Source organism: Hemitrygon akajei, chromosome 6 (genome assembly GCF_048418815.1).
Source record: "Hemitrygon akajei chromosome 6, sHemAka1.3, whole genome shotgun sequence".
Lineage (NCBI taxonomy): Eukaryota > Metazoa > Chordata > Chondrichthyes > Myliobatiformes > Dasyatidae > Hemitrygon > Hemitrygon akajei.
Genome location: NC_133129.1, coordinates 146,924,759 through 146,948,872, shown reverse-complemented (window position 1 = coordinate 146,948,872; position 24,114 = coordinate 146,924,759). Strand labels below are relative to the sequence as shown.

General features: G+C 39.8%; 1 protein-coding gene across 1 annotated transcript in view; it reads left to right on the top strand.

Moving 5' to 3' along the window:
* LOC140729855 (uncharacterized) overlaps positions 1-14,373 on the top strand; it is a 58,272-nt gene extending 43,899 nt beyond the window's left edge. The window contains exons 7-12 of the mRNA XM_073050065.1: positions 1,054-1,146; positions 11,547-11,624; positions 11,930-11,974; positions 13,139-13,216; positions 13,522-13,566; positions 14,357-14,373. Of these exons, the coding sequence (XP_072906166.1) occupies positions 1,054-1,146; positions 11,547-11,624; positions 11,930-11,974; positions 13,139-13,216; positions 13,522-13,566; positions 14,357-14,373 (356 nt within the window). The remainder of the gene's footprint in view (positions 1-1,053; positions 1,147-11,546; positions 11,625-11,929; positions 11,975-13,138; positions 13,217-13,521; positions 13,567-14,356) is intronic.
* The last annotated feature ends 9,741 nt before the right edge of the window (positions 14,374-24,114 follow it).

Sequence of the window (24,114 nt, the reverse complement as noted above, 5' to 3'; positions counted from 1 at the left end):
GAAAAATGTTTATGCTAAATATAAAAAGCCAAACACTACAGAACAATACAGCACATCAAGTCATGTTGACAGGTTCTTTTGCCCACTTACAGTCCTTGCTTCTAACTAATATATATGCAATTTAAATGTCAATTTACTTTGATGCCTTCCATTGATTTACAGAGTATTATTGTTCTGGAACAATGGACACTGGTGAGGCTGAGTAATTATTAAAATATGGAATGGATTCCCAGCAGAAATGGCTAATACAAGAGGGCACAATCTTAAGGTGATTAGAGGAAAGTATAGGGATCTCAGAGATATTTTTTTTTCAGTCAGAGACCAGTGGATGCGTGGAAAGATCTGCTATGGGTAGTCATAGAGGGAGACACAGTAAGGACATTTGAGAGACTCTGGGCAGAAATTATAGTTTGGTGTAAAAACAAAGAAGTCTTAAGTTCAGATATGGACAGAATTTGATATATTAAAAGAGAGCATTTAGTATTAACTTGGCCCTCTATCAAGAAAAAAAATTCTCTAGGCAGATATACATTTTAAGTAATTATCAAAGCAAGATGTGGAAAGAATTAAAATGTTAAAATAATTAAAATTTTAAATATCCTCCTGAACCAGGGTAGATAATTTCACTCATGCCAACTCTGAGTTGATTCCACAACCAATGGACACTTTGAATGACTATGTAACGCATGATCTCAGTATTATTTATTTAATTATTTTTTTATTTATACAGTACATCTTTTTTTGCATATTGGTTGTTTGTCAGTTTTTGTTTGTGAAAAGCTTTCTTCATTGATTCTACTGGTTTCCTTCACTCTAGTCTGAACGTCTGCAAGAAAACAACTCTCCAGGTGGTATATGATGACATATACAGTATGAACTATTACAGTAAATTTAGTCTGAACATTTTGTAGTTATTTGCAACAAATACAGATTAGCTCAATGGCGAAAAGTGTGAAAATTCAAAACCTGCATTCTGAATTAAGTGTTGATACATTTTATATATTGTGTAGAAAGCTTAGATTCATATATATAATTAAATATCTTTTAAACTAGCATCTGCAAATACCAGTCAGTGTGAAATAATGCAAACAGAAGATCAAACCGGCCAACCGCTTTTGAACAGAGGGGAATCCCAACTTTCAATCGGTAAGTGCTTGACATGTCTGATTATATTAAAAGCAAAATGTCCATTTTTAATGGACATTCTGAACGCAGAAAATTATATAAATGTTTTAAACACAGTTTAGACATTCCCAAACTTGAGAAAAAAAGCTCCTCTAATGTCAAGATAGTGATGTATTTTGTATGCACTTTATATACGTTGTATAGAAATACTGAACTGGGGAACAGGATTTTCAAAACAATTAGAGACTGGGTTGAACACCAGAGATATCAAGTCAGTTTCTCTTATGGTTGATGAATGTTTAATCCACGTCCCTTCAAATGTCGTCTCAATTAAAGACTGAAGTTTAATATTTCAGCTGGTAGCTTCATTACTTTAGATCAAAAACAAAAATGTGAAACAAAATCACGTGCACACTGAGTGATTTCATAGTCATTTAAACAGGATTTAGCTAAATACTCACAATCATCAACAGACTCTGTTTAAGAAACCAAATTTTCTAAGTTTACTTCAAAAATCTTTTTTTAAAAATCTGGCCATTCTTATATCCTCTGTTTATTAAATGCAAACATAAGTGTAAATAATGAAGCCTTTGATTCACATTTGATGAACCTAGAACTGATTTTGCTGTTCACAAATCCTCTTGCCATCTACTCATTATAAATCATTCATCTGAAGATTCTTGAACAGTATGGTATCAATGTACTAATAGGCAACTTGGTGATATGACTCATTAAACTTATGGTCCTATGAAATTCACATTCTATTGCTCCAGGTTTCTTCTGAAGAGTGATAAATACTGATTTTTTCATCTCTTCTGGTATTATTCTAGTCTCATAAGTGTCATTGATTAAATCAGTAAGTTTTTCAATTCCATAATCTTCAAGGGCGATTATTTGTTCTATTACTAAATCATCAGGACCTCCTGTCTTTCCTTTCTTCATCTTAGTTATTGCATTATGAACTTCAGATTGTAAAATACTTGGACCTTCAATGTTCTTCTTAATTTCTGGTTTTTCGCCTCGATCATCTTCAAACAATTCCTGAATATACACAGTCCATCTGCTCATAATCTCATCTTTTTCCATGATAGTGGTACCATCCTTTGCTTTCAAACATCCACCTGAAGAACAGAGAAGCTTTTTACCAGTGATATTCTTGATTTGTTGATGTAACCTTTTTGGATCAGTAATAGGGATTCTTCCCAGTTGCTCACATTCCTAGTTTAACCATTCCTCTTTGGCTTTTTGACATCAGCTTTTAACTTTTTTATCTAAGGACTTATATTCCATAGGATTTGCTTTCTTCTGTCTCCTTTCTTCCATTAGATTTTTGATTTCATCTGTCATCCATTTATTCTTAGTGTTTTTTTCTTTTTTTTAGGAATCACTGACTTTGCTGATTCTAAGTCGTCCTTTAGAGAGTTAAACTTCATTTCTACATGATTGCTATCATCTTCACCAGATTTTATTTCTAGACTTTGAAATCTATTCCTTACTTCAATTGTAAATTTTTGTCTTAAGCTTTCTTCTTTAATTAATTACGAGTAGTCAAGGGATTGTTTGGGTTTTTGCTTCTTTAGTTTTTTCAGTTTTACTTTTACATGAGATATTACTGGGTTATGGTCACTATTACAGTCTGCACCTGGATATGTTTTGCATTGAGTCACTCAGTTTCTAAGTCTTTGGTTTATAATAATAAAGTCAATTTGATTTCTGGCGTTATCACCTGGACTTTTCCAGGTCCATAAGTGTCTTGAATTACCCTAATTTTAATGAGTCATATCACCAAGATGCTTCTAAGAATTTTGATGACAAGAGCTAAAAGTAAGATACAAGCTGAAATAGGTAAAGAACAATGTGGTTTTGTGAAAGACAAAGGTACAACAAACGCGATATTAATGTTAAGGATACTCTCAGAAAGTGCAAAAAGATTTGTTTGTTTTATCAACTACACAAAAGCATTTGATAAAGTGAAGCACAATAAGTTATTTGAAATATTACAGGAAACTCTAGATCTAGATTCAAAAGACCTCTGCCTAATTAGAAATCTGTGCTGGGAACAAACTGCCGCTGTAAGAATAGATGGAGAAGTGAGTCAGTTTACGAAAATCAAGAAAGGCTTAAGAAAAGGGTTTGTTTTCTCCCCTGATTTATTTAGTGTGTTCAGTGAAACAATATTACAAAAAATAAGAGACATCTTGGGAATCAAAGTTGGTGGTGAAAACATCAATAATTTCAGATATGCAGATGACACTGTGTTAATTGCAAGTACAAAGGAAGGACTACAAAACTTAATTCATATAGTTGTTGAAGAACATGCAAAAATGGGTCTATCTATCAATTGCAAAAAGGCAAATTGTATGGTGATATCCAAAAAGAAGGAGAATCCTATCTTCAGGCTGAGAATAACGGGGAAGACATTAAACAAGTACAGAACTTTTGCTACTTAGGAAGCTGGGTGACATCAGATGGCAGGTGCGACATGGACTTCAAAAGAAGAATAGGGATGGCAAAAGACACCTTTACGAGAATGAAGAGCATACTGACCGACACTAAACTAGGCTTGACAACACGCCTCAGAGTACTGAAATGTTACGTTTATCTAGTTATGTTATATAGCTCAGAATGTTGGACAATATCTAGTAACATGAGGAAATAAATTGAAGCAGCAGAGATGTGGTTTTTGAGGAGGATGCAAAGAATATCGTGGACAAATCGGATATCTAATGATGATGTCATGAACAGAGCAAGCACAAAAAGAGAAATAATGTCTGAGATCATGAAAAGGCAACGTGACTTCATTGGACATGTGATTAGGAAAGAGGAGCTAGAATGCATGGTAATTATGGGAAAAATTGAAGGGAATAAAGCAAGAGGAAGACAAAGACAAATGAGGATGGAGACAGCAGCCAGGGAACTGGAAATGAATATCAATGAGTTGACTGTACATCTTCCTATAGATGCTGCCTGACCTGCTGCGTTCCATCAGCATTTTGTGTGTGTTGCTTGAATTTCCAGCATCTGCAGATTTCCTCGTGTTTAACAACGAGTGGATCCACTTGACACGAAACAGGACTGTGTGGGCCATGGCAGTCAAAGCTCAAACTGGGTATGGCACCTGATGATGATGATGATGAAAAGGCAACTTAAGAGAACAATCTCAATTTGTTCACCTACTGTTCATTTAATTTGGGTTAAGTTAGACAATAGCAGTTGAGAACAATGTACTGCTCACAAAGTTATTATCAAATTATGTTGTAAATTGTGTTTAAAAATAACTGCATAGGAAAGAAATGAAATGAGCAATACACACAAAATTCTGGAGATCTCAGCAAGTCAGGCAGTGTCTATAACTGCTGATGTTTCCAATACTTTCAAATCAATTCCACATCATAAAAACCAATTTATGTCATTTTCTTCACTGTGTGGTATCGATGTACTAAGAGGCAACGTAAGAAAACAATCTCAATTTGTTCATATACATGTATCTTGGGTTAAGTTAGACAACAACAGATGAGAACTTAATGTATAGCCCACAAAGTTATAATCAACTTATTTTGTAAATTGTGTTTAAGGATGAATGCACAGGAAAGAAATGAAATGAGCAATACATGCAAAATTATGGAGGAACTCAACAAGTCAGGCAGTGTCTATATAGAAAAATAAACAGTCAATGTTTCAATGCCTTCATATCAATTGTACATCATAAAAACAAATGTATGATATTTGCTTCACTACATACCTCTTGGCTCAATATGTTGACTATTTATTCACCTCTATAGATGCTGCCTGGCTTGCTGAGTTCCTCAGCATTTTGTGTGTGTTGCTTGAATTTCCAGCATCTGCAGATTTCCTCGTGTTTAACAATGAGTGGATCCACTTGACACTTGGCAAGAGGGTTATGCCAATGATAGAGCTAGCAGTGTCAATAACTCTCTGTAGCCTCTTGCAATTCTGTGCATTGGAGCCTCTGTATGAAGCTCCAGTGAAATGAGTCAGAATGTTATCCACTAGACATCTATAGAAATTTGTAAGAGTCGTTGGTGACATGCTGAATCTCCTCAAACTGCTAATGAAGAACAGCTACTGGCATGTTTTTTTTCATCATTTCATCAGTGTGTTGGACTCAGGAATGGTCCCCCGAGATGTTGATGTCCACAAACTTGAGTCTGCTCACCCTTTCCACTGCTGAGTCCTCAATGAAGATTGGTGTGTGTTCTCCAGATTTCCCCTTCCTGAAGACCACAATTCCTTGGTCTTTTTGGTGTCAAGTGTGTGGTTGTTGTTGTGAAGCACTCAACCAGCTGATCTATTTCCTTCTTTATGCCTCCAAATTCTGCCAACAAGAGTGGTGTCATGGATAAATTTATCAAAGGCATTTGAACTGTGTCTACTCATTCAAGTTCAGGTGATGCCATGTAATTTTACTGTTAGTACATCTGTGGTTACGAATCAATATTATTTCTTCAATCTTACATTGCCTGAGTTGATAGTGTTATGTACCCCGTAACTGGGTTTACAGACCAGCAGAGATAGAAGAATCCATTGGAGTCTGGTGGTACCGAAAACTAAAGGTGTTTATTCGTAAACTACACAATACAGTATCAAAAATGCAAATATACATATAAAACAGGTTAGCAACAGTAAACATAAAAGTGTAGGAATAATAATAAGCAATAATAAACAAGCTCTATCAATGTCTAGGGGTAAATGAATTGTCATAGGAGAATATAAAGTTCAGTTCAGTTCATGTGTGCTGAGGTAGTTATGGTTGTGTTGCAGTCGTTGCAGAGAGAGAGAGACAGTGAGCAAGAGATTGAGCAGCTGCAGCCAGCAAACCTTCTGTTGCTTTCTGATTCCGTCGTACCGTTGTGGTCATTCAGCTATGACCCCTCTGTTCTTCAGCTAGAACGTTCTTCTGTGGTGGACTTGTCACTCTGGCACGAGTGGACACACACACAAGTCCCCACTGGCCCTGCCGTCACATTGTGAGCTTTGTTGACCGATCTCCTGATTCGGACCTCGAAGCCCCCACCTTCCTGTGGGTGCACAACACTTGGGCAGTGTCCACTGGTGTGTCTGAGGGGTGTCTCCTCACACCTGCCTTTTATCCCTACTGACGGGGTGTCAGCCATCCATCAACTCAAAATGACCATGTCCATCAAATCAGGGCACTCCTGCTGTCTCCTTAGGAATGTTAACGAGCAAAGTAACATCCTTGCAGTGAAAGGTAAACAATCCAGGAAGAGCCATAATACATAAATCAACTGTCTCTCTCTCTCTTATCTGTAGCAGATGTTCCTGTCTCTGTGCTTCATCTCTCCCTCTCTCAGTAGCAGCATAGCAATAGTAATAGTCCATAGTTCTCATGGGGGGGGGGGGGGTGAATGGTTAACTCTGCACCCCATTTCCATAAGGTCTGTTCAGCACTCATAACAATGGAGACATGGTGATGTATTTAGAAAGAGTAAAACGGTGGGCCAAGCATGCATCTTTGAGGTATGCTGGTGTCGATTATCAGCAAGGAGGAGATGTTATTACCGATCCTCACTGACTTTGGTCTTCAGATAAAGAAGTTGAGTTTCTGGCTGCAGGGAGAGGTACAGACTATAACCAGTAGCTTGTAAGTTGTGTAGTTGCTTATGTGTTCCAAAGCAGAATGGAGAGCAGTTTGTCCAGGTACTTGCTCAGACAGGAATTATTTCTAGCCATAACTGAAGGTGAACCCTTGAAGATGGCCTAGTCCACCAATTGAAAGCAATCGTGTAAATGCTCCTCTTCCACACTTGATCATATATTCATGGCCCTTACCACTGGGGCTGTACTCTTTACTCTCTGCTTATATTCTGCAATACAACAGCACTGCATGAATTCACAAAATACAAACAGCTGGTTAGAAAGTGTTAGAAATGTCATGCCTCTGTCAATATTGTCATCGATACAAATAAGTGGTTTTCTTCCAGATTCTGTAAATTGCATGTGATTGCCATCTCTTGTGATTGCCAACTCTTGTGAATATTATCAGCATAATTCTCTAACCATCACACACAGGGTATATTTCCCTAAATTCCTGAAGATACTGTATACATTCCATCTGCCAAACTCTCTGGGGCAAGGTAGATTGTCGAAATTTGCAACAAGACTTGTGGCACGTGTCTCTTTTGTACAGACCTGCATATTGTAGATAGGACCATGACAAATTAGTGTAATCAGACTGGAACTATTCCACAATTCCTCCATTTTAAAAGTATGTGGGATTTTGCTTTGGAACCTACACATTCAAATTCAGTTGTTGCTACATGTTTTACTCTTTACTCTCTGCTTATATTCTGTAATACAACAGCACTGCATGAATTCACAAAATACAAACAACTGTTCAGAAAGCGTTAGTGTTACGTTCCCCAGTAACCGGGTGACTTACCAGCAAAGATAGAGAGGTCCGCTGAAGCCTGGTGCTACTATTTTCAAACGTTTTATTTATAAAGGGGCACAAACGTATGGTTAACACAAAACATTCAGATCATATACATCATCAAAACTCAATCTAAAGCACAGGTGTAGTAATAATCAATCAAAAATGAGCTCTATCGTTGTCTAGGGAATACTGAGTCCAATGGAATATAAGAGTCACTCAAAGTCTGCAGGCTTCCCCGTTTCGGGACCGCTGGCATTTCACGTGTTGGAGAGAGAGAAAAGGACACTTGCCCGTCGTCCTTGCGAAGCAAATCCCTGCTGTTAGTTAAAGCGGTTTTTCCTTTTGGGTCCAGCCACAGACTCCCAATCCGGAATCTAACGCACATGGCTTCCTTCAGAATGGCTTCCCGCTCCGACGGGAAGCACTATCGTGTCTTCTTCGTGTGTCTCCTTGGTGCGTCTGAGGCCCCGCCTCGGCAGCCCACCTTTTATCTGGACTGGCAGGGTTGTAGATGTCAATCAGGGTGGGGGTGAGGCAATCTTTCCCCCATCACCCATCTCACATTGCCCTTAGGGTTTGCACGTAGTCCAGTTCCTTATTCCACAAAGGTGTCTCCCAAGACAATGGCTATGTCCAAGGCTTTTGTCTTGCTGAGCGGCCAGCCCACATTCCAAACTGTAAGGCTCTCTCTCTTGTGATTCTCACAAAGGAGGGGGCTGAGGTCATGACACCTCCCCTCTTAAAAGTTTTTTACCAGTGGTTAAAAACAAGTTGGTACAGGATTTTTTTTAAATCTGAGGGAGGTTCCTCAACACTCATGGGCTGGGTTGTCAGCTTCACGGAGGCACCCATCTTCCCACCTGCTAGGTCGTTACCCAGAAAGACGTCCACGCCTTCCCCCGGCAACTCCGGCAGGACCCCCAGTTCCACTGGTCCCGACACCAACTCACAATCTAGAAGGACCCTATGCAAAGGCACTACCTTGGTCCGGTTTCCTATGCCTCTCAGGGCTACCTCTCCCGTCTGAGGTCCGAATTGTAATACATTACGGCTAATTAATGATAGCTCCGCCCCCGTGTCTCTCCAAATTCGTACGGGGATTGGAGGGGTCCCCTTCCCTCAAAGACATGGTTCCTTTGGAACTAAATGTCTCCCACCCTTCCTGTAGTCCATCTACCTGGGGCCCTCTTGTCGATTTTCTGATCGACGTAATACAGCCTATTGGAATAGCTGCTTTCCCTCTTTCCAGCTCCTTCCTCGGAGCAGGGCATTTTGATGCAATATGTCCCACCTTTCCACAATTAAAACAGGTTAAACCAGGAAATCTCCAGGTTTCCTGCCTGTTATCCTCACTTTTTCTGCTAGCTCCCGGCGGAGTCTCTCCCTTAGCCGGCGGACTTTCCCTACCATTCCGACAGTCTCTCGGGTAACTTTTTGGCGAGGAAAACTTTGTATTGTGGGTTAGGGCATATTCATCTGCGAACCTAGCAATTTCTGAGATGGACTGATTCGTCCTCTCATTTAAATACATCCGGATCTCTTCCGGAACACAACCTTTAAATTCCTCAATCAAAAATAACTCCCTGAGACGCCCATAGTTCTCGGCCACCTTTTCAGCGGTGTACCAACGGTCCAAGAGCACACCCTTCTCATGGGCTAGCTCGGTATACGTTTGATTCCACCCTTTCCTTAAATTTCGGAACCTTTGTCTATACGCTTCAGGTACTAACTCGTAACCCCGGAGAATGGCCTCCTTTACTTGGTCATAATTCCCTTCCCCTTCCGGGGGCAACGCTGCATATGCCCGCTGTGCTTTCCCTCGTAACACACTTTGTATCAACGCCACCCACTGCTCTCTGCGCCACTTCTGATTCACTGCCACCTTTTCAAAAAGCAAGAAATAACTATCAACATCCATCTCCTCGAACGGAGGGACCAACCTCAATGCCCGACTAACATCAAACCCCTTCTCTCTCACTTCCCCTTGAGCTCTTCGCTCTTGCCTTCGCCTGTCCAGCTCCAATTCATGGCTCCTTTGTTTCTCTTTCTCTTCTGCTTCTAGCTGCTTTAGTTTGAATGCCTGCTCCCTTTCCTTTTCTTTTGCAGCCCGTTCTTCAGCCTTTGCAGCTGCTTCTAGCTGCTTTACTTTAAGATCATGTTCCAACCTTACTTTCTCCAACTCTAACTGATCTGTCCCACTCGCTAATCTCTTTTTGGGGATATTTTCCAAATCCTCAGCTGCAAACACTTTCTTCCCAATGTAATACTGATTTATGACCCTTCGCACTTCCTGCTTTTTCATTGATGACCTCACCTCTGCGAGGTCTAACCCCTATGCCATATTTACCAAGTCTAATTTGGTAGCCGTCCCTAACGCCTCTACAGTTGGGTTTCTCATAAATTCATTCACATCCATCTTTGCTGGTTTCCTGTCTGGCTACCTGCGTAACCAGATTTAAGTTTGGACTTACAGCCCGATTCACTGACCCTCCCCTTTGGTTTCAAATCCAGGACGAGGCCCCACTTGTTATGTTCCCCAGTAACCGGGTGACTTACCAGCAAAGATAGAGAGGTCCGCTGAAGCCTGGTGCTACTATTTTCAAACGTTTTATTTATAAAGGGGCACAAACGTATGGTTAATACAAAACATTCAGATCATATACATCGTCAAAACTCAATCTAAAGCACAGGTGTAGTAATAATCAATCAAAAATGAGCTCTATCGTTGTCTAGGGGATACTGAGTCCAATGGAATATAAGAGTCACTCAAAGTCTGCAGGCTTCCCGGTTTCGGGAACCGCTGGCGTTTCACGTGTTGGAGAGAGAGAAAAGGAACACTTGCCCGTCGTCCTTGTGAAGCAAATCCCTGCTGTTAGTTAAAGCGGTTTTTCCTTTTGGGTCCAGCCACAGACTCCCAATCCGGAATCAAACGCACGTGGCTTCCTTCAGAATGGCTTCCCGCTCCGACGGGAAGCACTATCGTGTCTTCTTCATGTGTCTCCTTGGTGCGTCTGAGGCCCCGCAACGGCAGCCCACCTTTTATCTGGACTGGCAGGGCTGTAGATGTCAATCAGGGTGGGGGTGAGGCAATCTTTCCCCCATCACCCATCTCACATTGCCCTGAGGGTTTGCACGTAGTCCAGTTCCTTATTCCACAAAGGTGTCTCCCAAGACAATGGCTATGTCCAAGGCTTTTGTCTGGCTGAGCGGCCAGCCCACATTCCAAACCGTAAGGCTCTCTCTCTCTCTCTCTTGCGATTCTCACAAAGGAGGGGGCTGAGGTCATGACATTAGAAATGTCATGCCACTGTAAATGTTGTCATCAATACTACTTAGCAGATTTCTTCCAGCTTCTGTAAATTGCACGTGATTACCATCTCTTAATTCTTGTGAATGTTATCAGCATTATTCACTTAACATCACACACAGGGTATATTTCCCTAAATTCCTCAAATAAAGTATCCTTATGTTGATGACAGTTTCGAATGGAACAGTTGAAGAAATAAAACCAAATGGCATGGAAATGAATTAAGGGATGAAAGTAAGGAAAATACGGAAAAAGCTGTAGGTATTATCTTTGTAATTGCAAGGCTTCTGTTGTAAACAAAGTGAGATTCACTTTTCATTAGTCCTTTAAACATTCCTACAGACATTGCCTGCTTAATGTCTGGAACACTGCTGAAGATACTGTATATATTCCATCCGCCAAACTCTCTGGGGCAAGGCAGATTGCTGAACTTTGCAACAGGACTTGTGGCACGTGTCCCTTTTGTACAGACCTGCATATCATAGATAGGACCATGACAAATTAGTGTAATCAGACTGGAATTATTCCACAATTCCTCCATTTCACAAGTATGTGGGATTTTGCTATGGAACCTACACATTCAAATTCAGTTGTTGCTACATGGTTTTACGTTTGGTAAAATTCTGGCTATGAATCAATATTGTTTTACTCTTACATTGCCTGATCTGATAGAAACTCATTTCCTTGATTTTGATTCAGGATTCACCCCAGCAAAGCCGGATGAACATGAAACGGAAGGGGAGAAGCCAAAGAATCATAATTCAGGAGAAAATCAAGGTAATATGTTTGTTGGGATACCCAGAGAATTGTTGAAAGTTTCTTGAGTTTTTGCTTGCATTGTTGTATCTGTAGATTACGAGTGATCATATTCCAGGTAATCCAGACTGAATGCTGTCAACATTATTCAGTAAACAGCACACCTAGAAGGTTGCTTAAATATTCAATTTTCCTACCAACAATGAATTTACATGTTATTTGGGAGCATTGCACGCCATGGATGTAATCATGCAAAGTCTGTGTCACCATCATAACCCATGGTCACTGAATCCCTGAACCCGCACATATTCTTTCTTTGATTTCAGAGCTAAATGCAAAACCCACAGAAGCAGAATCACCCAAAGGTGCAGGTAAGTTAAGGCACAAATTGTATGAAGAAAAACCAGAAAAAATGAATGCATTTATTTGTCTGTTTCTTTTTCTTGCTACTGTATAACTCCTAAAGCAGTTGGAGTGAGAATTAATTGTGGTTCATATACAGAGGCCTGCAAGTTCTTAATCACTAGAAATTTTCTGAAGATATGGGTTGCTAAAGCCTGGAAAGTCACTGGAAAATTCATGCCTCCGTTCCATAGCAAAGTTGAACAATCTACAATCCACCAGGATATCTGAAGATGTTTCCTTGAAGTTGGCCTAATCCACTAATTGAAAGCAGTCATGTAAATAATCCTCATCCTCCCTTGATCATATATTCATGGCCCTTACTACTGGGGCTGTTCTCTCTACTCTCTGCCTATATTCTGCAATACAACAGCACTGCATGGATTCACAAAATACAAACAACTGTTCAGAAAGCGTTGGAAATGTCATGCCTCTGTCAATGTTGTCATCAATACAACTTAGCAGATTTCTTCCAGCTTCTGTAAATTGCACGTGATTACCATCTCTTAATTCTTGTGAATGTTATCAGCATAATTCACTTAACATCACACACAGGGTATATTTCCCTAAATTCCTCAAATAAAGTATCCTTATGTTGATGACAGTTTCGAATGGAACAGTTGAAGAAATAAAACCAAATGGACATGGAAATGAATTAAGGGATGAAAGTAAGGAAAATACGGAAAAAGCTGTAGGTATTATCTTTGTAATTGCAAGGCTTCTGTTGTAAACAAAGTGAGATTCACTTTTCATTAGTCCTTTCAAAATTCCTACAGACATTGCCTGCTTAATGTCTGGAACACTGCTGAAGATACTGTATATATTCCATCTGCCAAACTCTCTGGGGCAAGGCAGATTGCTGAACTTTGCAACAGGACTTGTGGCACGTGTCCCTTTTGTACAGACCTGCATATCATAGATAGGACCATGACAAATTAGTGTAATCAGACTGGAATTATTCCACAATTCCTCCATTTCACAAGTATGTGGGATTTTGCTATGGAACCTACACATTGAAATTCAGTTGTTGCTACATGGTTTTACGTTTGGTAAAATTCTGGCTATGAATCAATATTGTTTTACTCTTACATTGCCTGATCTGATAGAAACTCATTTCCTTGATTTTGATTCAGGATTCACCCCAGCAAAGCCAGATGAACATGAAACGGAAGGGGAGAAGCCAAAGAATCAGAATTCAGGAGAAAATCAAGGTAATATGTTTGTTGGGATACCCAGAGAATTGTTGAAAGTTTCTTGAGTTTTTGCTTGCATTGTTGTATCTGTAGATTACGAGTGATCATATTCCAGGTAATCCATAATGAATGCTGTCAACGTTATTCAGTAACCAGCACACCCAGAAGGTTGCTTAAATATTCAACTTTCCTACCAGCACTGAAATTACATGTTATTTGGGGGCATTGCACACCATGGATGTAAACATGCAAAGTCTGTGTCACCATCACAACCCATGGTCAGTCATCAGCAGCTCCCTCATATATCCTATCTTTGATTGCAGTGCTGAACAGAGAAGACACAGAAATAGAAGGAGATGAAGATCCAGGTGAGTTCAGGCACAAATATGAAAATACAGAAAAATGCAGGTACTTTTATGTTTTTTTCTGGCACTTGCATAACACCTATTACAGATGGAGTGAGAATTAGTTGTGGTTTATAAACTGTGTTCTGCAAATCTTAATCCCTGGAAAATTTCTGCAGATATTCTTCTGCCTAACCTCTGGAAAATTTTTGGAGATGCTGTACACCTTCCTCCTGGTGGAATGTCAATTCTTCAAATTTGCTACTGGAATGGAGGCATGAGTCTCTTTTGGGTATTGACATGGGAACATGTCAAATTAGTGCCAGCACCATTATCTGACACGAATTATTCCCCAATTCCTCAAATTCAAAAATGTGTGGTACTTTGTTTTCAAGTTCAGTTGTTGTCACATGATTATCCTGTTGGTGAATCTATGGCCATGAATCAATATTGTTTCAACTTTTCATTGCCTGACTTGGCAGAGACACATTTTTGCCAGTGTGATGGGCCTAGGAATATTCATTCTGAAGCCTAACAAACATTTGACTGGAATCAGAAGCTAGATCAGTAGAAAGTTTTATATTTAATGTTCTGTGTCTAAATGAAGAAAGGTCTGGGTAATTTATTCAACAGTGAGATAGAGATCTAGAGGGAAAACCATCCCGAGAATCTTTCCCAGTACCTCCCCCAAATCTATCCAAAAAGATCTCAGTTTCGTGCATAGCCAGGTGGAATGCATAAAGGTACCAACATCTATGCCACACCTGAAGCGCTTGTTAGAAATTTCTGGTTTATTTTAATGTATTTTTTTCAGGTGTGAGATATAACTGATGTAAAAAATTAAAATGTATCATTCTGTATCTAGAGTTGATAAGAGTGGTAACGCTATCCAAGCATAGATGTGACCAGCATTGATGATCAATTACAATGCCCAAATCCGACTCCCATCTCTCCCTCGATCTGTATATACCAAACTTTGGGTATTGGTCCTGGAATAAAGAATACATATTAGAGATAAATTTAGTTGTATTCCCCTTCCGAATTAGAATCTCCATGTTTGAGCAACTTGGTAGGGCCAGTAATGGACCCAAATAGTCCCTCAAAATGTTTGTAATTGGAGATAGCAGAAGAATGTGTAATTAGATAAATTATATTTATTTTTAAGTCCCTCAAAAGACATAAATTGCCTCTGCTGATTATAACAATCTTCAAAGCACCTGATACCGTGTTGATACCAGGTGACTAGAAATTTATTACCCAGAGTCATGGGTATTAATCTGTTCTGAGATAGAGGTGTCTTTGTGGATATTCCTTTTTTTAGTCCCATAAGTTGTTTAATTTTTTCCCAGGCATAAATTACGTGTCTCAGTAGAGGATTGTTTGTTTTCTTTTTAATTTATTTGGAGTTTCATTTATATATATATTCTTCTGCCATCTCTTCTACCATGTGTAAGCCAATTGTAACCCAAGAAGGAATAGTTGTCTCATCAAAAAAGAAGCAATAAACCGTGCTTGTGCAGCTAAATAATATTTTTTTAAATCTGGTAATTTTAACCCTCCCAGTTTATAGTCCCAGGTCAATTTTTCCATGGAGATTCTAGATATTTTACCTGACCATAAAAATAGATGAATATGTCCATTAAAAAATTATTAGAAAATGGGATAGGTAAAAACTGAAAAAAATACTGAAGTCTTGGCATTTTCTTCATTTTTATACAGTTTACCCCACCCATCAGTGTGATGGGCAGGTTTATCCACCTATGTAGGGCCTCCTCGACATTCCACAGCAGGGGGAGATAATTAAGTTTATAAAGGTCATCCAAATTACGATTAAACTTAATCCCCAGATACTTCATGTTGGATTTAACCCATCTAAACTGAGTGCCATATTGATATTGGGCATAGTCCCCTCTACCTAAAGGTAAAATTTCACTTTTATTCCAATTTATTTTATATCCCAAAACTATACCATAATTGTTCAGCAAGGCCCTAAGTCTTACCAAAGAGCCGGCCGGGTCAGCCAAACATACTAAAATGTCATCAGCAGATAAATTAATTTTATATTCTTCCTGGGCCACTTTTTCCCGTCTAACAGCCTCAGCCAATGGCTCTATTGGCAGAACAAATGGAGCTGGAGATAGTGCGAAACCTTGTCTACTAGATCTATGTAGAGAGAAAACTGGTGAAATCTGCTCATTCATAATTATTTTGGCTTAGATTGATGGTAAAGTGCTCTTATCCAATTTATGAGTATTTGGCCTGGACCAAGTTTTTCCATTGTTTTAAATAAAAAATCCTATTCAAGTCTAAAGCATCTAAAGCCACTGCTACAGTCGGGTCAACCTTCGTCTTAGCTAAATGTAACATAGTCAACAGTCTGCCAATATTATCAGATAATTGTCTATTTTTAATAAATCCTGTTTGATCAGATTTAATCAATTTTGGCAGATATCGAGCTAATCTATTAGTTAATGCCTTTGCTATAATTTTATAGTCCACATTTAAAAGTGAGATAGGTCTATAAGGTGCTTGTTTTAGTGGATCCTTATCCTTAAAATTTAACATAATAATTGCTGTTGAAAAGGATTCCGGTAGAGTATGGGTCTCCTCAGCCTGAGTCACAACCCTCATAAAAAGGGGCATTAATTGATCCTTAAATTCTCTATAAAATTCAGGGGGATCATCTCCCAGCGACTTATTAGCCTGTAGTAAGTCCAGGGCTTTTTCAATTTCATCGCTAGAAAAAGGGGCATTCAATTCTTCCTGATCTTGTTGACTCAATTTGGGAAATTGTAAATTAGACAAAAAATCATCAATTTTCTGGGAGTCACCCACTGATTCTGATTTATATAGTTCCGAATAGAACTGCTTAAAAATATCATTTATTTCTTTTGGCTTATATGAAATCTTACCTTCCCCTGTTTGAATCGCATTTATTGTTCTGGAGGATTCTTCCACCCTCAATTGCCAAGATAGTACTTTATGGGTTCTCTCTCCTAATTCATAATATTGTTGTTTTGATTTTAGTATCATATTTTCTATTCTATAGGTTTGTTTCGTGTTATACTCTAATTTTTATTTTTTTATAATTTTCCTCTTGTTGAATTCTGACAATCTTTTTCTAACTGTGTTACTTCTTTCTCCAGTTCATTTAATTCTGTTACATATTTATTTTTTATTCCCTTAACGTATCCAATTATCTGTCCTCTTAAGTATGCTTTTAATGTATCCCATAATAAATTATTGGCAGTAGAGAGTGAGTTCATCTCACAGAATAGTTCTATTTGAGCTCTAATTAAACTGTAAAACTCTGGTCTTTTCAACAAGAAAGGAATAAAACGCCATCTATATAATGTTTTTTGTTTATCAGGCATTTCAATTGATATAATTAAAGGTGAATGGTCTGAAAGTAGTCTCGCGGCATATTCTATTTGAATGAGCCTACTTTCTAATTTAGCTGATATTAGAAATAAGTCAATTCTAGAGTAGGAATCATATTGTTTTGAATAGAAGGAGTAGCCTCTTTCCCTTGGATGCTGCCGTCTCCAAGCATCTATTACATTCAAGTCCTTCATGAAGGCCAGGGTGGTTTTTGCTGCCCTGACCTTCACGACTTTTTTAACTGATCTATCTAAAATTGGATCCAGAAAAAAATTGAAATCCCCTCCAATTAAGATATTTTCATATCCTTGAACAACTTTCAAAAGATATTTTGAATAAATTTCTCGTCATCATAATTGGGAGCATATAAATTCAAAAGTGTCTAGGATTCTGAATATATTTGACAGTTGACCATAACAAATCTCCCAGCCAGGTCTATGATAATACCCTCCACCTTCACTGGCAATTTCCTCCCTATCAATACTGCCACTCCTCTGGCTTTAGAATTAAAGAAGGACGCTATTACTTGACCAATCCATCCTCTCTTTAATTTGTTATGTTCTGTCACTGTAAGATGAGTTTCTTGAAGAAAGGTAATATCAATATGATTTTTAAGATATGCCAAGACTTTTTTCCTTTTTATCAGTCCATTTATCCCATTAACATTAAGACTTAAAAATTTAATTGCTCTATTTATAGTTATCAGATTTTATTAGTTGATAAATCCTGCCCACAAAAAAAACATAAATTACTCCCACTTCTTTGAGTGACTCTGAGGTATTTGGTGCCATTCTCAATAGAGTGTAGAAAATAGAAAGGAAACCAAAGAGGAAAAAAAAAGAAAAAGAAAGGGAGAAAAACCCTCCCAACTGGCGCTCCAAGCCCACGGCACCATAACCCCTCTTACTGTGGGGTCCGATAAACATCACACTAAAGATGGACATTCTTTAATATATAACATAATTAATCTTTTTTTAAAAAAAGAGAAGGAAAAAAAGGTTATCCACTCTCCCAATAACTCCTTAATTAAACATCTGTAAAAAATAAATTATATTCCACCCGTTACTACTAAATATCTAACATAATCTATAATATTGAAAGTAAATATCATTAATATAGCAATATATCCAAATAAAGAAGAGAATTCAAAGAAACTCTTTGTAAATATTGTAACTTAATACATATCCAGCATACCAAACACTAAACATATCAAAAGATGATATCTATATAATCAATGCTATTCATACTAGTTATAACAAAATTAGATGAACTATATATTTCCTAAGTAGTATAATTCAAAAAGACCCAGAAAAAACCTAAATAGATTTCATAATAAATTAATAATCATAGTGGTTTCCATCCATAATCATATGAATTTTAAGTTCAATATTTTAAATCATAATAGTCTACATCCATAATCATGTAGATTCAAAGTTCAAGATTATAATTATGTTAAAACTAATCTATATTAATAAAGAAAATCAAATAATTTTCTTCATATATTTTGCCCAAGATACATCTTTCTAGGCCTCTTGTTCCAGAAGAATATTCTGAATCACAATGTCTCAGATATTTTTTTGAATAAAGTTTATTGCCTCCTGGGGGTTAGTAAAAAATTTCCTCCCTCCATCCGATAGAGTAATTCTTGTCTTTGCTGGATATAATAAAGAATATTGAAGACCTTTATTCTTTAATAACCTCCTTGTTAAGTCAAAGTTTTTCCTTTTTCTTAACAAGGCCACACTAATATCTGGAAAGAAGGATATCTTTCCCCCTTCAAACTCTAATAGGCCATTTCTCTCTCTGACCTCTATTGCTGCAGCTCGTAATACTTCTTGTTTATCTTGATACTTCAAAATGTGTATAAGTATAGAGTGAGGCCTTTGCTCTGAAGGTGGTCGGGAGATTAAAGTCCTGTGGGCTCTTTCGGTAATTCTTTGTCAAAATGCTTTTTCCCCAGAACTTTGGGGATCCATTCTTGAAAGAAAGTTACTGTGTCTCTTCCTTCCAGTCCCTCTTTTAAACCCACTATTTTGATATTATTTCTTCTGCTATAGTTTTCAAGGGAGTCCAGTTTATCCATTATTTTTACTTTCTCTATCCTCCAGGAATCTTTTTCTTTTTCCAGGCTTTGTATTCTATTCACAACATCCTTTGTATTATTTTCTAAATCCTGGGTTCACAAATTTAAAGATTCCAAAGTCTACTTCATTTCCTTAGATTCTTGAATGATAATGTCTAAATGACTCTCAAATTTGTCCATCCTACCGGTTAAAGTCCGGACTGCATCAGCCAACTCATGAATCGCGGCTGTGAGGTCACTGCCCGAGCCATCTCCGCGTTGTGCTGCCGCCGTCTTCGGGCCTTTTGCAGGGTCTGAGGAACTGTCCGATAAGCAGGCCTCATCACCATCGCTTCCATGTCCCTCAACTCCAGACGCCCCCGGGAGTGCAAGGCTGGCAGCACTAGCGCCAGTAGGATTTCCACGATTTTTCCTTTTAACCATTGCTTTTGTTAAAGTTATATGACAGCCTTATAAACAGGTTGTTTCTTCTGGTGGAACTTAGCAGTTTTGAAAGCTAACCTCCCCAGGAATAAATTCAAATTTATTAAAATTGCGCTGTCAGTAGCCAGGAGATGCATAGTGGTGACATGGAAATCTGATTCCCTTGTACATATTGATCGTTGGAATAAAGAAATGCAAAGTTGTATACCCCTTAAGAAGATTACTTGTACTCTTAGAAATGGATACACTATGTTCATTGAGATTTGGCAACCATACTTGGATTACATAAATGCCTGGACTGTTTAACTTATTTATTTTAATTCTTTTAAATTAATATATCCCTTATTATAAGCTAGTTTCTTAAATTTGTATTTTAAACTGACCCTGAAAATGAAGAGCTGGATGATTCTTCTTTTTATTTTTTTTCTCTTTTCTTTCTTCCCTCCTTTCCTTTCTTTCCTCTGTCTCTTACGTTTTTTTTCTTGTTCCTTTTTTCTAAATGCGGGGAGAAGGTGTTGGGATAGGTGTTCTTTTATTTCTCTTGGGCCTATTAAACATAGAAACATAGAAAATAGGTGCAGGAGTAGGCCATTCGGCCCTTCGAGCCTGCACCGCCATTCAGTATGATCATGGCTGATCATCCAACTCAGAACCCTGTACCTGCTTTCTCTCCATACCCCCTGATCCCTTTAGCCACAAGGGCCATATCTAACTTCCTTTTAAATATAGCCAATGAACTGGCCTCAACTGTTTCCTGTGGCAGAGAATTCCACAGATTCCCCACTCTCTGTGTGAAGAAGTTTTTCCTCATCTCTTTAAAGGCTTTCCCTTCATCCTTAAACTGTGACCCCTCGTTCTGGACTCCCCCAACATCGGAAACAATCTTCCTGCATCTACCCTGTCCAATCCGTTTAGAATTTTATACATTTCAATAAGATCCCCCTTCAATCTTCTAAATTCCAGCGAGTATAAGCCTAGTTGATCCAGTCTTTCTTCATATGAAAGTCCTGCCATCCCAGGAATCAATCTGGTGAACCTTCTTTGTACTCCCTCTATGGCAAGAATGTCTTTCCTCAGATTAGGGGACCAAAACTGCACACAATACTCCAGCTGTGGCCTCACCAAGGCCTTGCACAACTGCAGTAGAACCTCCCTGCTCCTGTACTCGAATCCTCTTGCTATGAATGCCAACATACCATTTGCCTTTTTCACCGCCTGCTGTACCTGCATGCCCACTTTCAATGACTGGTGTACAATAACACCCAGGTCTCGTTGCACCTCCACTTTTCCTAATCGGCCACCATTCAGATAATAATCTGTTTTCCTGTTCTTGCAACCAAAGTGGATAACCACATTTATCTGCATTAAATTGCATCTGCCATGAATTTGCCCACTCACCTAACTTATCCAAGTCACCCTGCATGCTTCTCACAGCTAACACCGCTGCCCAGCTTCGTGTCATCCACAAACTTGGAGATGCTGCATTTAATTCCCCCATCTAAATCATTAATATATATTGTAAACAACTGGGGTCCCAGCACTGAGCCTTGCGGTACCCCACTAGTCACTGCCTGCCATTCTGAAAAGGTCCCGTTTATTCCCACTCTTTGCTTCCTGTTTGCCAACCAATTCTCTATCCACATCAATACCATACCACCAATACCGTGTGCTTTAAGTTTGCACACTAATCTCCTGTGAGGGACCTTGTCAAAAGCCTTCTGAAAATCCAAATATACCACATCCACTGGTTCTCCCCATCCACTCTACGAGTTACATCTTCAAAAAATTCTGTAAGATTCGTCAGACATGATTTTCCTTTCACAAATCCATGCTGACTTTGTCCGATGATTTCACCTCTTTCTAAATGTGCTGTTATCACATCTTTGGTAACCGACTCTAGCATTTTCCCCACCACTGATGTCAGGCTAACTGGTCTATAATTCCATGGTTTCGCTCTCCCTCCTTTTTTAAAAAGTGGGGTTACATTAGCCACCCTCCAATCCTCAGGAACTAATCCAGAATCTAAGGAGTTTTGAAAAATTATCACTAATGCATCCACTATTCTTGGGCTACTTCCTTAAGCACTCTGGGATGCAGACCATCTGGCCCTGGAGATTTATCTGCCTTTAATCCCTTCAATTTACCTAACACCACTTCCCTACTAACATGTATTTCCCTCAGTTCCTCCATCTCACTAGACCCTCGGTCCCTTACTATTTCCGGAAGATTATTTATGTCCTCCTTAGTGAAGACAGAACCAAAGTAGTTATTCAATTGGTCTGCCACGTCTTTGTTCCCTATGATCAATTTACCTGTTTCTGACTGTAAAGGACCTACATTTGTCTTGACCAATCTTTTTCTTTTCACGTATCTATAAAAGCTTTTACAGTCAGTTTTTATGTTCCCTGCCAGCTTTCTCTCATACCCTTTTTTCCGTTTCCTAATTAAGTCCTTTGTCCTCCTCTGCTGGTCTCTGAATTTCTCCCAGTCCTCAGGTGTGCTGCTTTTTTTTGCTAATTTATATGTTTCTTCTTTGGACTTGATACTATCCCTAATTTCCCTTGTCAGCCACAGGTGCACTACCTTCCCTGGTTTATTCTTTTGCCAAACTGGGATGAACACTTGTTGTAGTTCATCCATGCAATCTTTAAATGCTTGCCATTGCATATCCACCGTCAACCCTTTAAGTATCATTTGTCATTCTATCTTAGCTAATTCACGTCTCATACCTTCAAAGTTATCCTTCTTTAAGTTTAGAACCTTTGTTTCTGAATTAACTATGTCACTCTCCATCTTAATGAAGAATTCCACCATATTATGGTCAGTCTTACCCAAGGGGCCTCGCACAACAAGATTGCTAACTAACCTTTCCTCATTGCTAAATACCCAATCTAGAATGACCTGCTCTCTAGTTGGTTCCTTGACATGTTGGTTCAGAAAACCATCCCGCATACATTCCAAGAAATCCTCTTCCTCAGCACCCTTACCAATTTGGTTCACCCAATCTATATTTAAATTGAAGTCACCCATTATAACTACTGTTCCTTTATTGCACGCATTTCTAATTTCCTGATTAATGCCATCCCCAACCTCACTACTACTGTTAGGTGGCCTGTATACAACTCCCACCAGCGTTTTCTGCCCCTTAGTGTTATGCAGCTCTACCCATATCGCTTCCACATCCTCCAGGCTAATGTACTTCCTTTCTATTGTGTTAATCTCCTCTCTAACCACCAACACTATCCCACCTCCTTTTCTTTCCTGTCTATCCTTCCTGAATATTGAATATCCTGTTACAAGGTGGGGGCAAGGATGCTGGGAGAGGACCCACAAGCAGGACACAAACACATCTTTCTTAGGTTCAATAAAATAGTGTTTATTACTCGCTACACAGAGAACTGGGAAATCAAGGAGGACAAGGGGGAACACAAACCTCGGACTAGGAGACTAGGGACTTGGATCGCCGCGGATCTTGAACTTGGAAACTGGGAACTTGAATTGCTGCGGCCATGACTTAAACACTGGAACTTGGATCGGCACGGACCTTGGTCTTGGACACTGGAACTTGGATCGCCACGGACCTTGGTCTTGGACACTGGAACTTGGATCGCCACGGACCTTGGACCTGGAGACTGGGAACTTGGACCTGGAGACTGGGAACTTGGATCGCCGCGGACCTTGGACCTGGAGATTGGGAACTTGGATCGCCGCGGACCTTGGACCTGGAGACTGGGAACTTGGATCACCGCAGACCTTGGACTTGGAGACAGGGAACTTGGATCGCCGCGGACCTTGGCCTTGGACACTGGAACTTGGATCACCGCGGACCTTGGACCTGGAGACTGGGAACTTGGACCACTGCGGACCTTGGACTTGGAGACTAGGACCTTGGATCGCCGTGGACCTTGGACCTGGAGACTGGGAACTTGGATCGCCGCAGACCTTGGACTTGGAGACAGGGAACTTGGATCGCCACGGACCTTGGACTTGGACACTGGAACTTGGATCGCTGCAGACCTTGGACCTGGAGACTGGGAACTTGGATCGCCGCAGACCTTGGACTTGGAGACAGGGAACTTGGACCACCGCGGACCTTGGACTTGGAGACAGGGAACTTGGACCACCGTGGACCTTGGACTTGGAGACAGGAACTTGGATCGCTGCAGACCTTGGGCCTGGAGACTGGGAACTTGGATCGCCGCAGACCTTGGACTTGGAGACAGGGAACTTGGACCACTGTGGACCTTGGACTTGGAGACTGGGAACTTGGACCACTGTGGACCTTGGACTTGGAGACTGGGAACTTGGACCACTGTGGACCTTGGACCTGGAGACTGGGAACTTGGATCGCCGCGGACCTTGGACTTGGAGACAGGGAACTTGGACCACTGTGGACCTTGGACTTGGAGACTGGGAACTTGGACCACCATGGACCTTGGACTTGGAGACTGGGAACTTGGACCACCGCGGACCTTGGACTTGGAGACTGGGAACTTGGACCACCGCGGACCTTGGACTTGGAGACTGGGAACTTGGACCACCGCGGACCTTGGACCTGGAGACTGGGAACTTGGATCGCCGCGAACCTTGGACTTGGAGATAGGGAACTTGGACCTGGAGACTGGGAACTTGGACCGCTGTGGACCTTGGACCTGGAGACTAGGACCTTGAATCGCCGCAGCCAG